Source organism: Schistocerca serialis, chromosome 11 (genome assembly GCF_023864345.2).
Source record: "Schistocerca serialis cubense isolate TAMUIC-IGC-003099 chromosome 11, iqSchSeri2.2, whole genome shotgun sequence".
NCBI lineage: Eukaryota > Metazoa > Arthropoda > Insecta > Orthoptera > Acrididae > Schistocerca > Schistocerca serialis.
Window position 1 is genome coordinate 37,043,081 of NC_064648.1, and position 21,582 is coordinate 37,064,662.

A 21,582-nucleotide genomic window follows, 5' to 3' on the forward strand; every position below is an offset into this window, starting at 1 on the left:
ATGTACTTCAAGCCCTTGCTATAAAATACATGCCTTCTGATACCCCATTGGGTACTGTATTAATCCACTCTTGACACATGCCGCCCTGCCCCTCATTCCCATCAGACACACATTGCTGTGCGACACTTGTTTGTCATTTAATGGCACTGTTCTATATTCTTACTGCCTGGCATGAGCTTTCCAGTTTAATGCGACTTTGGCAGCTTGCTGCTTGTTTATTGGAACAGCACTTCATTTGGCCCCACGGCACTGAGTGGTCGCTGTCATAGACCTTTCCGTAACAGAGTAATCTGCTTTCTTAACCGTGAATGAAACCCAGAAGCAGCCCTATATTTAGTTAGTTGCTTGTTACATCCTCAGATTGGAAAAAAAAAAAAATCGTGTTTTTAGAGAAGCGTTGCATTTCGGATGTTCTGACAATATTATGCTTGTATCTGTTGTTCCACAAGACACCTCCACTGTTGATATGGTGATTTCCTTTGTATCCATACAGACTGACTTAATGAGAAATCCAATTCAGATAGTAGAGTGATGTATTATCTATTCTGTTCTAGTTGATGCTGGCAGTAAATATTTAAGGCAGCAGTGCCAGCGGAAGCCAGTCACCATGGAAGCTGAGATGCCTGGTGCAGCTGAGGTAAAACCTTTACTTATATCCTTCACTGTGTTATGAACATATTTACATAAGATGGAAAATTGCAAGTCCCCCAGTGAAATTCAGAAAGTTCTTGCAGAAAGAACTCACGACTGATCACTTATTTACTCGAGGGCCAGTACTGACATTGTGGGACGACACCTGGGCTGCGTATGTACCGACCTTATTATTAATTGTACGTAAATTAGTATGTTCTGAGCATCTGATAGACTAGCTGTAATAAGGGTGCGACAAGTTGGCCACCTGCCCCTGAGTACAGAGCGTTAAATGTCGGCATCGTTCAGAATACTTTGTGTCGAGTGCTGTGTTTCAGGTTGCTGCCACTCTGTGGCCGCATTGTTGTGACACTGTAATTGACTGATGAAGTGATGGTGTGTTGTCTGTGTGAGCAGATGATTAGTTTCCAGAATGAGATTTTCACTCTGTAGCGGAGTGTGCGCTGATATGAAACTTCCTGGCAGATTAAAACTGTGTACCAGTCCGAGATTCGAACTCGGCACCTTTGCCTTTCGTGGGCAAGTGCTCTACCATCTGAGCTACCCGAGCACGACTCACGCCCCGTCCTCACAGCTTTACTTCTGTATCGCAGGAGAGCTTCTGTAAAGTTTGGAAGGTAGGAGACGAGGTACTGGCAGAAGTAAAGCTGTGAGGACGGGGCGTGAGTCGTGCTTGGGTAGCTCAGATGGTAGAGCACTTGCCCGCGAAAGGCAAAGGTTCCGAGTTCGAGTCTCGATCTGGCACACAGTTTTAATCTGCCAGGAAGTTTCAGATGATTAGTTGGTTAACAGCAGTAATTGTACATGCATTGTTCTCAATTGTTAATTAAAGGTTTTAAAAAATGAACCACTACAACTGTATAATCAAAGAAATTTATTTCAAACAAATAGTTTCACCACAACACTTATACCGTCTTGAAGTGTGGTTTAATTCCTTGACCAATGTATTGTAGACCTGTATAATACTGAAGACTTTCTTCTGACAACAGTAATGATTCCATTACCGAAAAAAACAAGGAACCAAGAAATGCAGCGAGCACAGGACAATCAGCCTCATTTCACATGCAGCCAAAGTGATGTTAAGGATAATTAATAAAAGACTTGAAAAAGTAATGGAGGAGAATCTTGGCGAGGAGCAGTTTGGCTTTAGACGGAATACGGGCACCAGAGATGCAATAGGGCTCTACGAATCTTGGGAGAAAGGTTTATTGAAAAAGGCATTTGACAATGTCGTTTGGGACAAGCTGGTGACTATAATGAGGGAAAAGAGAGTGGACTGGAAAACCAGTAGACTTATAAACTCATTATATCTTAATCAAAAAGTTTCAGTTAAAGTGAGAGGAGAAAGTACAAACTGGATCAGACTAGGAAAAGGAGTAAGACAAGGATGCTGTTTATCACCTACCCTTTTCAACCTCTACTTGGAAAATACGATTGACCAATGCTCATTAGATGTGAAAGTGGTAGAAATTGGAGGAAGAAGAGTAGGGTGTTTGAGATTTGCTGATGACATGGTCCTTCTAGCCACAGGAGAAAAAGAATTACAGGATTTGGTGGACACCATTGCAACTAACGGAAAAAAAATATGAAATGAAAATTAACACAAATAAAACAACAGTATTGGCACTAGGAGGAAATAAGGAAATAAAAATTATGCTGAATGGGGAAACACTAGAACAGGTGCAAAATTTTAAGTATCTTGGAAGCAGGATAGACACCGACTGGAAGTGCACCACAGAAATTAAAACATATATAGCAATGGCAAAAGAGGCGTTTTATGAGAAAAGGAGAATCTTCTGCAGCGGTCTGGACAGAGAACTCAGAAAGAGACTCATAAAATGTCTTGTATGGAGTGTTCTTCTATATGGCGCTGAAGCATGGAAGACAGAAAGGCTGGAGGCTTTTGAGATCTGGACATGGCGGAAGATGGAAAGAATAAGTTGGATGGACAGAGTAAAAAATGAAGAGGTACTGAGAAGAGTGGGAGAGAAAAGACAGTTACTAGATGTAATAAAGAGAAGAAAAAGAAATTGGATTGGGCATATATTAAGAAAGAATGACGGACTGATAAAAACAGTTTTAGAAGGTTATGTAGGAGGGAAAAGGAAGCGAGGAAGGGAGAGATTCCAGATATTGGATGACATGATGGACGGTACAACATACAGCAGCTTTAAGGAGGAAGCAATGGATCGCAGAAAATGGAGAGGCAAAGGACCTGCTAATATAGCAGAAAACTGATGATGATGATAATACTAGTTGCCATTGATTTCATAGATAAAGAGCGTAGACTCTGCAGCATGTTGTCACCACTGTGACCACATGGACATAAATGCAACCCTCAACTGTGTTATATGGGTTCTATGATACCTGGGCCAAGGAATGGAAGCACTGTTTCGGTTTATAGTGGACCTGAAGATGGCGTAAGTGTTGCACCGAAACTAGTCTTTTGAAATAAATTCCTTTGGTGAAACAGCTATGACAGTTCATTTTCTTTATTTATATCATCGGCCACTGCTCCCTACCGCAGGAACACTGGTCTTCCACAAAATGTGTTGTTTTAAAACTGCCCTAATTTAATTTCATATTCCTTGCTACAAATATGTATCTCATTTGAAGATGACTGTCCCTGTAACACACAGTCACAAATCCTCTTTGAAATTTATGCCACAGCAGCTGATTGGAACAAGGAACTCACACCCAGACATTTTTAGTACTTGAAGATGAACAATAAAACTTTCCCCGTCTTACTTCATTAACACCGCGGTGGCCGCTCAACTTACTCCTCTGTCCCGATGTAAGCTGCCGAATTAACTAAATGAAGCACATCTGAAAATATTTGTGTCTCTGGAAGTATTTTTGTTTGTTATTGGGCAGGAGAACTACTCTCTTCATACAGTCGTGATATTAGCTGACGTTTTTCGTGTTAGCTGTTAGATGCGTATTATTGTAAAATACAGCTGAGAACCACAGGCCGCACTTACAGTTAATTTGGGCCGTACCCCTTGCATGTGGCCTGTGGGCCACAGTTTGATGACCACTGTTGTAGATGCATTTGGATAGTTTCCCTATGTGGTAGAAGACAGTGACAACGTGGTATCAAGTGGCATTGTTGTCGTCGTCGTCGTCCTCTGGCCAGAGACTGGTTTCAGGCAGCTCTCTATGTTAGGCTATGGTGTGCCAAGCCGTTTGATCTCTGTGTAATTACTGCTGCCTATATCCATTAGAAGCTGCTTACTGTATTCATACCTATAAGGATCTCCCTCTACAATCTTTGCTCCTGCCCCTGCACCCCCCTCCTACTTTCCCCTTCTCTCTCTCTCTCTCTCTCTCTCTCTCTCTCTCTCTCTCCCCCTCTCCCCCTCTCCCTCTCCCCCTCCCTCCCTCCATTGCAAAATTGACAATTCCTGGATGTCTCAGGGTATGTCCTACCAACTTATCCCTTTAGACAAACAGTGCCATAAATTTCTTTTTCCATCAGTTCATTTCATTTCCTCCTTGTTAGTTATTGAAGCTACCCAACTGACCTTCAGTGTTCTTGTGTATCACCACATATGAAAAGTTTCTGTACCCTTCACATGTAAACTGCTTGTCATCTGCATTTCACTTCTGCACAAGGTTACACTCAACACAAGTACCTTCAGGAGCATTTTTCTTCCTATTGTGAGCTTGCCTTTTATATCCTGTCTACTTTGACCATTGTCAGTTACTCTGCTGCCCAAATAACAAAACTTGCCTATTACTTCTAGTGTCTCATTTCCTAATATATGAGGTTTGAATGATAAGTAATTGGGTTTGGATGGGAATATTTTAATAAATGAAACACAGAAATAATCCTTAGAATGTAATCTTTAATTACCAATATACACTTTTCCACATAATCACCAGCTAATTGGATACATTTCTGCCAACAATGAACAGGTTTCCTGAAGCTGTCACGGAAGAAGTAGACACTCTGTTTCTGCTACCACAGTCTCACAGTTCTCTGAACATCTTCATTAGAAGCATGATGTTGTCCTCACAGACCATCTTTCATTAGCGAGAACAGATGGGAGTCAGACGGTGCTAAATCTGGGCTGTACGGAGGATGCCGTACGGTGGTGAGATTCAGTCTCCGAAGTTCTGCTGTGGTGGCACGTGAAGTGTGTGGTTTGGCACTGTCATGCTGTAGGAGAACATTTCCCTTTTCCTTTCGGACCCTCGTTAGCCGTCGTTTGAGAGTTCACAGCATTGTGGTGTAACACTCTGAATTTATTGTTGTTCCACGATCGAGGAAATTGACAGAGATAACACCATCTGCATCCCAGAAGAATGCGGCCGTGATTTTTCCATATGAGGGCTGTGTCTTGAATTTCCTATTCTGGGGCAAGTCTTTGTTTCAACATTCCATAGACCGACATTTCATCTCTGGGTCGTAACGGTGTACCCACACCCACCTCCCGTCACAATTAAGTGGACAAAGGCATCACCTTCATTCTCGTAACGCGAGAGGAGTTCCTGGCAAATTTTAAGTCTGAGCACTTTCATTTCAGGAGTCGGCATCCGGGGTACCCACCGTGCACAGATCTTCCGATAGCTGAGCAAAGCAATAATGTGACTAACACGTTCTTGTGAAATGCCGAGTGTGCTTGCAATATCTCTCTGACTGATACGACGATCGTCAAGAATCAATCTGCCAACATTTTGCTTGTGAAACTCGGTGGTTGCTGTCACGGGATGCCCATCTTTAAATCTACTCGCCCAAGAACGCACAGTACTCACATTGACAGAATCACCGTAAACTGCTTTCATTCTCTGATGAATCTCCTGTGGGGTGACACCTTCTGGTGTCAAGAATTCAATGACTGCGTGTTTGCATAAATTACATTCAGCGACCGTCTGTGCAGGATTCCATATTTTACACTGTAACAACACAACTGTTCAGTGCTAAGGCTTCCCGCCAACTGGAGCTATAGAGGAGAGGCTACGGAACAAGCCATTACCTGCCACATAGCGATGCTGCCAACTGTCGAAGAGTTACGAAGGTGGAGGCACTACTTTTCAGTCAACCCTCATAATTCTCTCAGCATCTCCTTTTTTGGTGCCCAGGTAACATTGAACTAAAGAAAGTGTTTCTCTAAGGAAGCAACAAGAAAACATGATAACCACAAAACCGAATCTGTATGAAAGAACACAAGATGTAGTTCGATATAATGAGAATTATTATCAATCGTGGAACAGAGAACACACTGTTCGTCACCAGCAGTTGTTCTCCGAGGTTCGGAATTCATCTAGGTCATGACCGGTGGTGCACTGGTGTGGTCTTCATCTGGTAGCACCCTATCTGTGACTCGTTATTTATTCTGGATTACACTCGGTGCTACAGTCGGTGGCACACTGCAGGTGGTGGTCCCGTAAGGGCCACCTGTGGTAGGGGTACTAGGAATACGCTGGTGTCACGTGGCTTTGTGGATGTGAAATAGTGCTGGCTGTGTCCGGTAAATTTACGAGGGTCACTCCAAAAGAAATGCACACTATTTTTTTTTTTTTTTTTTTAAATCTATCTTTTATTCTACATGTTTGAAAGTTTTACAGTGTGTAGATACAGCCTTTAGGAACAATATTTTCATTTCTCCACATAATTTCCATCCCTATCAACTGCCTTACGCCATCTTGGAACCAGCGCCTGTATACCCACACGGTAAAATTCTGGACCAGGCTGTTGGAGCCACTGTTTGGCAGCGTCCACAAGGGAGTCGTCATCTTCAAACCTTGTTCCACGAAGAGAGTCTTTCAGTTTCCCAAGGAGATGATAGTCACATGGAGCCAGTTCAGGACTGTAAGGCGGGTGTTTCAGTGTTATCCATATGAGTTTTGCGATCGCTTCCACGGTTTTTTGACTCGAACACGACTCAGTCGAACTTGAAGTTTCTTCAGTGTCGTCGCATATGCATCAGAATTTATGGTGATTCCACTTGGCACGATGTCCACAAGCAACAGTCCTTCGGAATCGAAAAACACCGTAGCCATAACTTTTCCAGCAGAAGGTGTGGTTTTGAATTTTTTTGTCTTGGTTGAATTTGCACGATGCTGCTCCATTGATTGCCTCTTCGTCTCTGGTGAAAAACGATGGAGCCATGTTCCATCACCTGTCACAATTCTTCCAAGAAATTCGTCTCCACCATTCTCGTACTGCTCCAAACGTTCGCTGCATACCGTTTTTCTTGTTTCCTTGTGAGTCGCTGTCAACATCCTGGGAACCCACCTGGCACAAACCTTTTTTAACGCCAAGACTTCCATTATTCTGCAAACACTCCCTTCCCCTATTTCAACGTAGCACGACAGTTCGTTCACTGTGATGCGTCTGTCAACAGTCGCCAATTCGTTAACTCTCTGCGCATTGTCTGGAGTGCGTGCAGTAAGAGGCCTGCCGCTGCGAGGACAATCCTCAATATTGCCGTGCCCGCTTCCGTCACGTAACCTGCTCGCCCACCGACTAACTGTACTGCGATCGACAGCAGCATCTCCGTACACCTTATTCAACCTCGTGTGGATGTTTCCCACTGTCTCGTTTTCACAGCACAGGAATTCTTGACAGCACGTTGCTACTGACGAACGGCAAGTGTAGCAGCCATCTTGAAGACGTGCTGTGACGGCGGCACTCACGGGAACAGGTTGAACTAAGTTTGAAAACAAGCAGGAAGGATGTATCTACACACTGTACAACTTTCACACATGCAGAATGGAAACTGTATTTTCTTTTGGAGCAGCCCCTACACTGCAGCGGACGGCACAGTGAGGGTGGGCGGCGCCAGCCCACAGAGCACAGCGGTGCGGCGGGTGCTTTCCCCTTCGCAGAGGGACGGCGGACCCGTCTCGAGGCACAGACGGTGACCGTGGCGTAGCTCACAGCCGGGGACACTGCAGGACATCCTGGAATATTCTCGCCTCGACCCTTATAATTTTGTGAAGTTTCGATAGATTGTTGCACTGTACGTGGCCTTCAAAAAGTCATCTGTAACAGATGTGCGTTGTGAGGGCGAGGCATCTGTCACTGTCGCACTAAGGTCACGGAAATGTGTCCGATCTCCCGGGTGACAGCTGGCGACACACAGCTGTGACTCCTGCAGTGTCGGAGCGTGCAGACACTCTCACTCGAGGTGATCGACGGATTGCAAACACCTCGCTGGATGACTGCCGAGGTTATCGGTGCGGCAAGACGTCGGCTCCGATGTGGACCAGTTGAGCGGTCCCGTGCAGGCACTGAGTGAGGTGGCATAAGGCCGTCGCATTGAACAGATATTATGTTGAAAAATAGGGATGTAGAGACACAAGAGTGGGAAATAATACAGTGTACTGGAGTCCTGAATAAAATGTACCTGCTTTCAGGGGGAAAAAAATGTATATTTTCAGAATGATATTTCCACTCTGTAGTGGAGTGTGGACTGATATGAAACTTCCTGGGAGATTCAAACTGTGTGCCGGACAGAGACTCGAACTCGGAACCTTTAGCAAAGTCCGGCACACAGTTTTAATGTGCCAGGAAGTTTCGAAACGTGTATTACTTATTGAACGCTCCTTCTACACTGTTGTGGGCAAGCCTCAAGTTTAATTTCTTGTCTTTGAACTTTAATTTCCTTTCAAAATTTCTCCTTGGGATCCCTCATAGCTTGCACACTGTACATATTGGATAGGATTAGAGATAGGCTACAACCTTGTCCCATTCCCTTCAGAACTACAGTTCGGTTTCTGTACAAGTTGCAGATAACCTCTTGCTCACTGTATTTTATCCCTTATACCTTAAGAATTTCAAAAAGTATAATCCAGACAATATTTTCAAAAGCTTTGTCTAAATCTACCAATGCTATAAATGTATGTTTCTGTTCCATCCACCTATCTTGTAAGATCAGTTGTGATGTCAGTATTGCTTTGCTTGTTCATACATTTCTGTGGTACCCTAGCTGATATTCTGTGACATAAACTTCTCTTAGTGTTTCCGGTCTTCTGTAGATGATTTGTACAGTATTTTGTCAATGAAGCTAATTAAACTGATGGGTCAGCAGTGTTCACAAATGTCAGCATCTCCCTTCTTTGGAATAAGAATGTAATAATACTTGTTGCAGTCTGAGTTTTTTTGAAATCTATGACACAGGTCTGTAGTAATACTTCTGTACCTGTTTGTGTATCATGCCGTCTTCTCAATATTAGTCACATCGTAACAATTTCTGATGTGGATAACTGTATATTAAAATCTTCACAGTCATCAATTTAACAGTTTTATCTGATATTCAAATGGGTCATACGTGTCTATATACAGGCTGAAGAAAAATTCACACCCTCAGACTTTGCAGCGCGATTCCTGAAGTATGTGCGATACAAAAATTTCTCTTAAAAAATTTCACCCTGCACATATTTCCGACAGTAAATTGGTGTTAAAGATTGGCAATCTGGCAACACTGTAATCAAATGTACAGTAACTACCTCTGTCAGCATACAAGAGTAGTCCTGCACAGTGTATAGCAATTTGGATTTGTGTGCGTGAGGTCGAGGTGTGTGTTTTAATTAGCCAATTTCATTCTGCCGTATAATACTGTAGTATAAACCGTACCTTAAGCTACACATATATGACATTTACATAATACAGTGTTCTGTAACAGTGAACATGACAAAAACATCATCAGACAAGTTGGAAATTGACAGCTGGAATATATAACCTGTCACAGGACAGAATAACTACAAAAACATCATCAATTTTGGGATGCTAAAGATGATTGCACCATTACATAACTCGACATCTACTAGTCGTTTATAATGCGTGCAGTATATGCACTCAGGTGTAACACATTAGCAATTGGTGACAGTAATAATTTCCATATCAATGACCGCATGACTTGTACAAAAGAATACTTGGCCCTCGGAGCAGCCCCCCTGCAAGTGGAAACATTGCGCGACTCGCTAGATCTTACAGTTTCGGACTCTTCAAAATTGTCTGCAGCCACAGAGACAAGAGCAGCACGAACACGCGGTATAGTTCTTACACATGTGTCAGCAGAGTAGAGTACGATGTTTGTTCAGCTGTCCCCGCAGGATGAAATCCGTAAGTCAGGGGAATGCTAGAGGCTGTACAACTGGACCACTCTGTCTGAGCCACTTGCCTGGAAGTGTTCTGTCTAAATACCGCCACACATTAATTCCAAAATGTGGAGGGGCATCGTGTTGGAACCATTATCTCCGTTTAACATAAAAAAAAAAAAAAAAAAAAAAAATCTTCCAGTGCATCAGGCAAATAGTTTGAAAGGAATGCACGATACCTTCATACAGTCAGCCAATCAGGTGACAAGAAGGGACCCAAACTCCTTTCTCCCTGTATTCTGCCCCAGATGTCGATGCCAAAGTGAACTCGATATCCACGGTTGGAGCTGATGTGTGGGTTAGTGTCACACCAGTGGCTGTCATTGTGCATAGTGAAGACACCTTCAAGAGTGAACACTGCTTCACCTGATCGTGCAGGGTGTATCGTAATTAATGACGTAAATGTGTACAGTTGAAAGTACACGATACTAGAAGCAAAAAAGTCTCAGTAAACATAGGGTCGAAAATGCGTACCTTAAGAGTTACGAGCAATTTTCCATCTTCAATACTGTGAAACAAATCTCTTCTATTGCAAGCTCTTTGCTTTCCGTATTTTGGGAAGTGGTAGTATGGACAAAACGAGAAAAAAATTTCCAGTAAACAAGTGCTCTGAAATGCATACATTAAGAGCTATGAACACTTTTTCATCTTCACTACTTTGAAACATAACTCTTCTAGTGAACAAATGCTCATAACTTTTAAGGTATGCATTTTAGAGCACATGTTTACTGGACATTTTTTTCTAGTTTTGGTCCATACTGCCACTTCCCAAAACACGGAAAGCAAAGAGCTTGCAGTATAAGAGATTTGTTTCACACTATCAAAGATAGAGAAATTGCTCGTACTCTTAAGGTACGCATTTTCAACCCTGAGAGTTTTTTGCTTCTAGTATTGTGTACTTTCAACTGTACGCATTTACGCCATTAATTATGATGCACCCCGTATCATTATGAAGTCATCGTTGGCTTTCTGTTGTTGAAACCATTCACTGAATTGCACGGGATGCAGGTGTCGCATCAAAGAATAATGACAAGGGTGCAGCCCACGCTCGTACAGCACATCGATGACCGTGCATCGGGAGACACGCAGCTGCCTTGGTGCTCTACACGTACTTCATTGTGTTCTTGGTGTGTGACCTCCAGAATAGCTTCCTCAGTAGCTAGAGTAAGGTGAGTCCCTGGACGACCTCTGTCTCCCGAAGGCGAAGCTCCAGATGGTGAAAACCGTTTTTGTACAAATGACGTCAACCGGGATATCTAGCAGTGTATTCACGAGTGGCAACACCAGCCCAGTTATCAGTTACACTGAGGATTGGAAGCTTATCCACATATTCATCATTTGTGTATGCCTTACGTCCGCCACACTGTTTTAGAATAACACAAGTAGAAAGTGCAGTATGTATACGATTGTACACGGAGTCCGTCATGGGCACATTACTCTGTTAGCAAATAGTCCCTGTCTGGAGAACAGCACATACATTAGTCGCAACATGCAACATTATCTCTGTTACAGTTTTTCTTCTGCACGATTAATCCCGATACTGCGATTGCAAAGTTTTTGTTTTTTAATTACACTGATCCCCTAGCGGTAGTGAATGTGATGTTTCCACCTTTCCATCGCTGATGATGATGATGATGATGATGATGATAATAATTCCGAAATTTGATTTGAAAAAAAGAATTCCAAGAATCAAAAATTATAGAAGTATGGGGAAAAAACTTACAAAGAACTGGAAAGATTTCCCCAAAAATTTATACAGAAAGCAAGAGAACTGATCCCATTACAGAAAAAATACAAGCGCCAGGGTGGGATTCAAATTGTGATAATGCAATAGGGTAGAAGCAACGAGCCCTCTTAAAACTACAACTCTGACAAATCAGAAACCACACAAGAGAAATTTTTTGAAGTTAGAAAACAAATAGCTAAAATACTTAGACAAACTTAGAAAATATCTTAATGAGCAACTAAACGTAATTGAAGACTTTAGGAACCACAAAACCACGAGTTTTACAAAATGTTTGCAAATCAAATCAAAGGATACACAGCACAATCAGCAGGTCCAGAAAACAAAATGGAAAACTGGCACTAAATAACAAAGGAAATTGTCAAGAATTAGCCAAATATTTCTCACAACTTCTAAATTGCTCGCAACCTAGTATGAGATTCCCCAGATTACAGCCTGAACACACGAATGAAACTTCACTACTGCCAACTCGAGAAGAAATTTGTAATCACAGTAAAAAGCTAAAAATTAATAAGTCATCGGGAGAAGATGGAATTGTAGCTGAACTACTGAAGAACCTTGCTCCAATTTTCTTAAAAGAGATCAGTCAAATCATCCAAGAAGTTTGGCAGATAGAAAACATTCCAGAGGATTAAAAATATGCACTAATTTTTCCATTACACAAAAAGGGAGATAGATGGAAACAACTACAGAGGCATTTCACTTTTGCGGGTCACTTACAAAATTTCAGTTTACCAAGTAGGCTTTTGACCTAATAGTTCGTGCCGGGGACAGATCTTTAATCTTAAAACTATTTTAAAAATTAAAGCAATCAGGTTGAAACCAATAGTCTGCTCATTTGTTGATGTTACATACGATTCTATAGACAGACAGTCGCTATGCAATATTCTAGAAGAAAGCGGACACATCAAAACTTGAAAACTGATCGAACAAACACTGTCAGAAACCAAACCAAAAATTCGATTCATAGATGAAATTTCGGAACCATTCTTAGTTGAAACAGGAGTAAGGCAAGTAAATTGGATCTCACCATCATTATTCAGCATATTTTTAGACAATGTATTGAAAGAATGGGAAATGGAACTAAGATAACGAAACTTTTGGAAGCTAATCGAGCTAGGAAGAGGTCAAGCAAAATTGAACATTCCATACTTAGTGTTTGCAGGTGACTTGGCAATTCTAACTGACAGTGAAGAAACAGCAGTGAAACAAATTGAGACTCTCAAAGAATGTGCAGAGAAGGTTGGCCTGCAAATTTCCTTTGACAAGACTGAATTCATGTGTTCCAAGTTAGATATTCCGAAAGCGAAGACAAATTGTGGTGAAATCAACAGAGTCAAACACCTGAAATTATTGAATCAACAGTACTCGAAAAAAATAGAAAAAAAGCAGATTTCAGAAAATCAAGAAAGCGTCCAGACTTGTTTCAAATTTGTATAACAAAAAATGCCTGTCGGAAGGCACTAAAATCAAACACTACACTGTCAGACGGTCCATAAGTGAAAATCATCAACATACCGTAGTATTACGCACAACTGAGGAGGACAGGACCAAAAAATTGAAGATGTCACTACAACACAGTAATCAGTCACATATGCAAGTGAAACAATGTCATTGAATCAAAAAGTAGATTTACAAGAAATTAAGAAAGTAAAGAGTAAGGTTATTAGAAAAACTCTGGAATCACGATACACACAAAATGGACACAGGCTGCAAACCACCGAGACAACAGGAAAAGTATCAAACATTGAAACTGCCATCAAAAAGAGACGAACAAAGTTCGATGGACACCTAAACAGATTACCTGGAAACAGACTGACTAAATGTTTGTTGAACTATGTGACATCCCCTAAAGCATCAATACCTTGGTTAACTGAAGTTAAGAAGGATTTGATAAAAGCAAAAATTGATGTAACAAATACATCATACAGCGATACATTCAGAAGCAAAATTGACATGTGGAAGTTTATTCAAGAGATGGAACCAAAACCCTAGTGACCAAAGTGGATTGAAGAAAGAAAGAAGGTCTTTGGGGAGAAAATGAAGAAATATTGGGAAAATAAGAAGACCCTAAGAAAGATTGAAAATCACCTGCTTATCATTATCCAATGGGCATATTCACTATCTTTTTCGAAGCACGTTCCTAGGACTACTGGTGCTGTAAGGCCCTAACGAAATGTAATGGACCTGAACGTGGTAAGAATAATGATTGGTGTTAATCCATGGGACCATTGGGGGACGATAAAATGAAAAAAAAGGTTTGGAATCTAATAGATGCAATGATGCGAAACAGTTTGTGTACACTAGATGCAAAAGACTTCTTTAAAAACTGACCAGTGAAAATGATTGTACTTTTGTTTCTTTGTTCATAGTACACAAGTGCAAATGTTTTGTAGAAGACCCACTGTAATTGCTGTATGCCAGTTCAGATGCCAGACACCGTACCACGTAGATGACATTTAGCAAATAAAAATAAATACAGCTCGACCCAGAATGGAACTCTCGACCTCCTGAGTGCTAACCCAAAATGCTATCCACTGCACTGCACTGCTCCTATATGCTGACAGAAGTACAGTGTGTAAACTTTTAGATGGCAGACCTCTCACTAGTCCTGAATCGGTAGAAGTCGGTAAACGTTGGGAGGCTTCGGTAGGCACGCAGTTTTGACTGCTGCTAACATTACGTAGCTGACTGTGTTGTCTCCTTCATTGTTGTTTTGCGCTGTACTGTTCTGCGTGTTTTTATTGCGCAGTTGTGCTAAACATTATCAAAATGAGTGAAGAGGCAGTTGCTGGCCCATCTCGGGAGTCGCCAACAACCCCCATGGTTTTATATACTTTTTTTTTAACACGTTTGCGAAACGTGTTGCGAATAGTGTTAGTAGTGAAGAAATAATAGAACAAAATGTAATGCCTGATGCGGCACTTTTTCACACATCTCGGTGTTTACCACGTCATATCTCCTGAATTATATGTCGTAAAGAGACATAAATTTGCCGGCGCATTTACTGATATATGTGGATACTGTATGCGAAATACGTTGCGATTAGAGGTAATAGTAATGAAATAATACATTAAAACGTCATGCCTACTGCGGCAGATTTACGGTATGTACTGAGAAAATGTAGTAAGCGACAACCTTTTTTCCTTTCATTATTTTGTGGGGGGTGTCAGCGGGAAAATTTTTTGTAAAGGTTTGAAATTGTATGTAACGTTTGTTGCTAGTCGCTAAGTGCTCTCATTCTCAAATAGTGGATGCATAAATCTGGGTATTTTCCCGCGGTGGCATCTCATTATTTATGACATCATATCTCCTTAAGAATGTGTCTTATTTCTTTTTTTTTCGGCTAGGGACTTTCATGGGCGTACGGAGAACAAATCACCAAAATTTCATCGCAGTCGGATGGTTTGGGAACGCACAGAGGGCAGACATACATACATTGATTTTTATATATAGAGATTGACAGTTACGTTATACTATATGACCTGTTTAAGTATATTTAAATTTTATAATTAATTTAATGTACATGATGATTTCAGTTTCGTTTACGAACAACATTTAAAGCGAGTTTTACTTCCAAGCCTTTCGTCTGCTTTCGTGTAAGCATGACGCGCAATTTGTAGTGCCAGCACAGCAACTGGTAGGCGTGCCTTGTCCCTCCCCAACGTCTCCTCTCCCCTCGCCAGCCAATGCTCGCTTCCTCCTCTCCCCGCACTCCCCTCACAACTCTGCCGTCTTACAGTTAACACACTGTGCATGGGATTACAGTGTTGCCAAATTGCCTATCTTTAATGTCCATTTACTGCCAGGAATATGCACAGGACAAAATTTTGAGAGACATTTTTGTATTGACAGTATGTGAGTAATTGCTCTGCGAAGTCAGTGTGTGCAAATTTTTCTTCACCCTGTATACGTGACTGAAGATTTTATGTGTAATATGTGGTTTTCCAAGTTGGAAATTATGACATGTCAGTAATATTATCTATTTCATACCGAGAAGGTAGTAAATTACTGGAACTGGTAGTAGTAATGAACAAACAATGGAAACTATATGTAGGAACATCAACAATACAGGGTGTTTCAAAATGAACATACCGGTTTTAAGGCGTTGTAGCATTTATTACGTTCAACTTACAATTGTAAATAATACACCAAATAAAAGAGAAACTCAAACAGTTTTGATTGTATACCTGTGTGCAGTGAGAAGAGTATGGAATGACAAAGAGTGACTGAAAAAGTGTCGAACGAGTGCGATTCTTTCAAGCTTAGCCCCAAGAAATGTCCCTGTGGAAAGTTTATGTGCCTTTCTTTTTTGGCGAATCAACTGCAACTGATGTTTCTTATCGTGATGTGCTACAGCTATGGTCCGTGTCTCAATGGGAAGCTGCTGAACGACACATTTTTATTTGGGAGCAAGGTGGTGCACCACCTCACTGGCATAACTCAGTACGCGACTGGATAAACGTCGTCGTATCCGACCGGTGGATCGGATGCGAGGGGGCGTTTGACACAGCATTTTATGCACGACCTGCACATTCACACACGATCTGACGTGATCACGTGTATGCGCCTCCGATACCAGCTGATCTGTCCGACTTTAGAAACAGTGTTATTGCAACAGTTACTCACGACACATCGATCGAGGTTTCGGAACAACTCGCGTAACAACTTGATGTGTGATCGGTGTTCACACTGAATAATTGTAAGAAAAACTGTTTGTGTTTCTCTTTCATTTGGTGTATTATTTGTAATTGTAAGGCCAGAATGTGATTGTCACCTGGGATGCAAGCAGCAACCCGGGTGGGGCAGGGAAGGAAAAGGAATACTAGTTTACATATGGGGGTAGAGACAAATACGGTCTTGTGGAGTGTTCAGACACTAGGATTCTAACAGGTGCAGCGCCAGGAAGTTGTGGGGCAGGCAGGTGGGGGGAAAAAGGAGCGAAAGATGAGAGGAGTGGGGAAAGATGGGTGGGTACGTTGGAAGAGCTCGGCAAACAGAGAGGGTGGGAGATGAGAATGGGAAGTAGGTGATTGGGCAGGGGAGGTGGAAAATGTCAGGTGGAGGGTGTGGGGATAGTATGTTACTGTAGATTGATGCCGAGACTACTACAGGAGTGGAAAGCTGGTGGTGGAGGGGAGGATTCAGATGGCAGCTGTCGAAATCGAGCATGTCGTGCTGGCCGAGCACTTCCTGTTACAGACTTGTCAGAGGTTTATCCTGCCCCATCAGGAGCCGGGCCACCTGTGAAAGCAGTAATGTCGTTTACGAGCTCTGCTGCAGTCGTTGCACAGCTTTTCGTATTGGCACGACTACCGACTAGCTGTCCAGCAGGATGAACGGCCACCTCCAAACTGTGGCCGAGAGCAAAGCTGACCACCGTGTGGCATAATGTGCAGCTGAACGTAACACGCTTCATTTCGATGGCTGCTTCACTAACTCAGCCACCTGGATGCTTGCCCCCCCCCCCCCCCCTTCCCACCCCCACGACCGTCATGTTTTCTGAACTGTGCAGATGGGATTTATCCTTAAAACAAATTCTCTGCTCCCACAAGTATCCCGGCCTCGACCTATCGACCTACTGTAACGTACTGTCCCCACGCCTTCACGCTGTCACCTCGTCTCCCAGCCTCTTTGTTTGCCACCTCTGCGAACACACTCGCCTGTCTTTTTCTGCTCCTCTCCTTTATTGCTCCTTTTTTTCCCACCTCCCTGCCCCACCATCTCCTGACGCTGCGCCTGTTGGCATTGTAGTCCCTACACACTCCGTCAGACAGCATTTGTCTCTCCCTCCATCCGTGCACTACTATCCCATCACCTTCCCCACGCACTCCAGGTTAGTGCTGGCATCCGACGTGACAGTTGCATTCCGGCCCGAGCGCCCAGAATTTGCGGTCATGTGTGCGTGAGGTGTGCTTGCTTATGTCACGTGTGGTGTTTGTTTCTCTTTTGCTGATGGAGGCTGTGACTGAAGCCTCTATGTGAGTGTCTTTTAATTGTGCCTGTCTGCAGCTTAACTTGGCTTTTTACAGTAAGTAGCACTCTACCTTTTCCTACATTGTTAGTAGTAATAAACAAGTATTAATACACCCACATCTCGTGCACTTAAAAAAATATGTTACTGCTGTTGGAAGTTGCCTGCAAAAAAATGTAGGTTTTTGTCTGTCTAACGTAGCTTACATGCCGGGTCAAATAGTTTAGTCACGGTCGGCTCTCCCGAGGATCTCGATAATTCTGAGAGAATGTCGTCTGTCCCAGGGAGTTTGTTTCAGCTTAAGTCTCTCAGCTTTCTGCCAAATTCTTCTTGTAGTTTTGTATCTCCCATTTGATCTACTTTTGCTTTCTCTTCTCTTAGCATAATATTGTCTTCAGGTTCATCTTCATTGTATAAATTCACTATATTTTCTTTTCATTTCTTTCAGCTATTCCTCCTTTGCTCAGTACTGCCTCGATGCCTGAGCTCGTGATACACATTATGTTCTTTCTCTTTTCTCCCAACTAGTTAGATGTACGAGAGGCACGCTGTATGGGCCCTCAGGTCGTGACTGTGACAGTGGAAGAGACTGTCAAAAGCTTCGGCTCTCTCTAAGGTCTTACATAAACAGGGACTATTTTATTTCAGAATGTACACGTAAAAAGCTACATATCAAAATTTTGTTGTAACTGTAAGCTAACTGCTTGGTGAGATAATAATGAAAATAAAAGACATTGGACAAACAATAACTCCTACTTCTTTATGGAGAATGCGGATTTGCATTCGGGATATTTAATTCAAAACATCTGTCTCCAGGTCGCAAATCTCCTACTGCATCACTATAACGTATCAGACAAATGCTGGGATGTTTCCCTCATCGAGTCGTGGTTTTCTTCCTTTAGTCTTTGTCAGTCTTGACATGTAGCCCATTTTAACATCTTGGTGTCTGTGAAATGTTAAACTTGGAACTTGGTTTTGTAATGAAGGTTTCGCAGCTGTTCTGTCGTTCTGCTGCAAACATTGTGTGTTACATTAGATTAGGTGTGTGTTAGATTAGATATACTTTTATTCTATAGGTTCATAGTGATGAGATCCTTGAGAATGCAGAACATGTCAGAAAACAAGAATAATTATTACATATTTACACGTGAAGTGGTCATCATGGATGTTGACTAACTCAAAAAGGCTTAAACACATTTTTATTTAACATGTAATGTTAACAAACTTGTCACAACACATGGAGAAGTATAAGGGACAGTGAAACGAAAAAGAGACTTATGGAAAAAGTAAGTAAACTGTTTATTATTTCAAAAGTAATGACCTTAACTGTTAATACTTTTATCCTACTATTAGACTAGATGGTCAATCCCTTTATGGAAAAATGTTTCAGGTTGCCTACGGAACCATGATTGTACCCAGGTGTGCATCTCTTTGTCTGAAATAAATTGACAGAACTGAATGTCTTTCTTCAGAGCTCAAAAAATATGGAAACCGCATGGAGAGAGATCTAGACTGTATGGAGGATGTAATGGCTGCCCAGCAAAACATCTCCAGTGTAGATGAACCAACCTGCCAATAAAACACCCCCCCCCCCCCCTTTTGCTGAAGTTGTTTCGACTACACAGCAGAAGTTTTATTGGGAAGACCTGACACATCCTCCCCACGCTATTTCCACATTTTCGGAGCCCTGAAGAAAGAAATTCGTGGCTGTCAATTTACTTCGCACAAAGAGGTGCGCGCCTGGGTATAATCGTGGTTCTGCAGTCTCTTACAGACACTTCCCATGAAGTCACTGACTGTCTAGTCTCACAGTGGAAGAAGTGTACACGCATCATAAAAAGTTTTGCATCACCCCGGTTTCCAGAACTCCTGAAGATAGACGATGACTGTGGATGTTGTATCGCAGACATAGCCCCTTTGACTGTTCAGAGATTCCACTAAACCCTCCTAAAGTTGTAAACAAACATGCATGAGCAGCGCCTATTAGACGGAGGGGGCCCAACTGCCTATCAGTGTGAGTCGCTCCACCAGGAAGGAGGTACACAGCTCGTGGTGTCTGTAGTTCAGTCGTGCCCAGACGGTCAATACTGCGGTTCGATTGCGTCTGCATTGTTCCTTTGTGCCAGGAACGGCTCTCGGCAAGGAAAGTGTCCAGGTGTCTCGCAGTGAACCAAAGCGATGTCGTTCGGACATGGGGGAGGTACAGAGAGACAGGAACTGTCGGTGACATGCCTCACTCAGACCGCTCGAGGGCTACTACTGCAGTGGATGACCGCTACCTACAGATTATGGCTTGGAGGAACCCTGACAGCAGCGCCAATGTGGTGAATAATGCTTTTCGTGCAGCCACAGGACATTGTGTTAAGACTCAGTGTGCAATAGGCTACATGATGCGCAACTTCACTCCCGACATCCGTGGCGAGGCTATCTATGCAACCGTAACACCGTGCAGCGTGGTACCGATGGGCCCGACACGGTGCCGAATGGACTGCTCAGCATTGGCATCACGTTCTCTTCACCGACGAGTGTTGCGTGTGCCTTCAACCAGACAATCGTCGGAGATGTATTTGGAGGCAACCCGGTCAGGCTGAACGCCTTAGACACACTGTCCAGTGAGTGCAGCAAGGTGGAGGTTCCCTGCTGTTTTGGGGTGACACGATCTGGGGTCGACGTACGCTGCTGCCGGTCACAAAAGACACCATAACGGCTGTACGATACGTGAATCCCGTCTTCCGACCGATAGTGTGACCGTATCGGCAGCCTACTGGCGAGGCGTTCGTCTTCCTGGAAGACAGTTCGCGCCCACATCGTGCACATCTTGTGAGTGACTTCCTTCAGGATAACGGCATCGCTCGACTAGAGTGGCCGGCATTTTCTCTAGCTACGAACCCCATCGAATGTGCCTGAGATAGATTGAAAAGGGCTGTTTACGGACGATGTGACCCACCGACCACTATGAGGGTTGTACGCCGTTGAGGAGTGGGACAATATGGACCGACAGTGCCATGATGAACTTGTGGATAGTATGCCACGACGAATACAGGCATGCATCAATGCAAGAGGACCTGCTACTGGGTATTAGAGGTACCGGTGTGTACAGCAGTCTGGATCACCACCTCTGAAGGTGTCTCTGTATGGTGGTACAATATGCAATGTGTTGTTTTCGTGAACAGTAAAAAGGGTGGAAATGATGTTCATGTTGATCTACATTCCAATTTTCTCTACACGTTCCGGAACTCTCGGAACCGAGGTGGTGCAAAGCTTTTTTTGATGTGTGTATTAATAGTTACAGCAATTACTTTCCAAATAATGAACAATTTATGTACTTTTCCCGTGTGTCTTGTTTTCATTTGACTGCCTCTTATGCAATATGCTGAGGCAGATATGGCAATTCCCATGTTATTCTACTTGCACATCATAAAACTGAAAAGCCAGTTTACATCAGTTATTTGCATTTACCACATTACTGCACTGATATGTACAGAAGTCAGATTTCACGCAATAACACATTATTTGATTATATTAATTATGTAGAGGGACTTATAAAAGTATTTCATATTTTGAGAGGTGTTAGTATGGACCAAAACAAGACAAAAATGTGTGGCAAACATGGTCACTAAAATGCATCTACATCTACATCTACATGATTACTCTGCAGTTCACATTTAAGTGCTTGGCAGAGGGTTCATCAAACCACAGTCATACTATCTCTCTACCATTCCACTCTCAAACAGCGCGCAGTAAAAATGAACACCTAAACCTTTCTGTTCAAGCTCTGATTTCTCTTATTTTATTTTGATGATCATTCCTACCTATGTAGGTTGGGCTCAACAAAATATTTTCGTATTCAGAAGAGAAAGTTGGTGACTGAAATTTCATAAATAGATCTCACCGCGACGAAAAACGTCTTTGCTTTAATGACTTCCATCCCAACTCGTATATCGTATCTGCCACACTCTCTCCCCTATTATGTGATAATACAAAACGAGCTGCCCTTTTTTGCACCCTTTCGATGTCCTCCGTGAATCCCACCTGTGTAAGGATCCCACACTGCGCAGCAATATTCTAACAGAGGACGAACAAGTGTGGTGTAAGCTGTCTCTTT

General features: G+C 42.6%; 1 protein-coding gene across 5 annotated transcripts in view; it reads left to right on the forward strand.

Annotated features, from left to right (window-relative positions):
* LOC126426776 (uncharacterized) overlaps positions 1 to 21,582 on the forward strand; it is a 156,069-nt gene that overhangs the window by 67,106 nt on the left and 67,381 nt on the right. For all 5 annotated transcript variants that reach the window (XM_050088772.1, XM_050088771.1, XM_050088769.1 and 2 more), the window contains one exon: positions 555 to 637. In XM_050088772.1, coding sequence (XP_049944729.1) covers positions 555 to 637 — 83 coding nt within the window. The remainder of the gene's footprint in view (positions 1 to 554; positions 638 to 21,582) is intronic.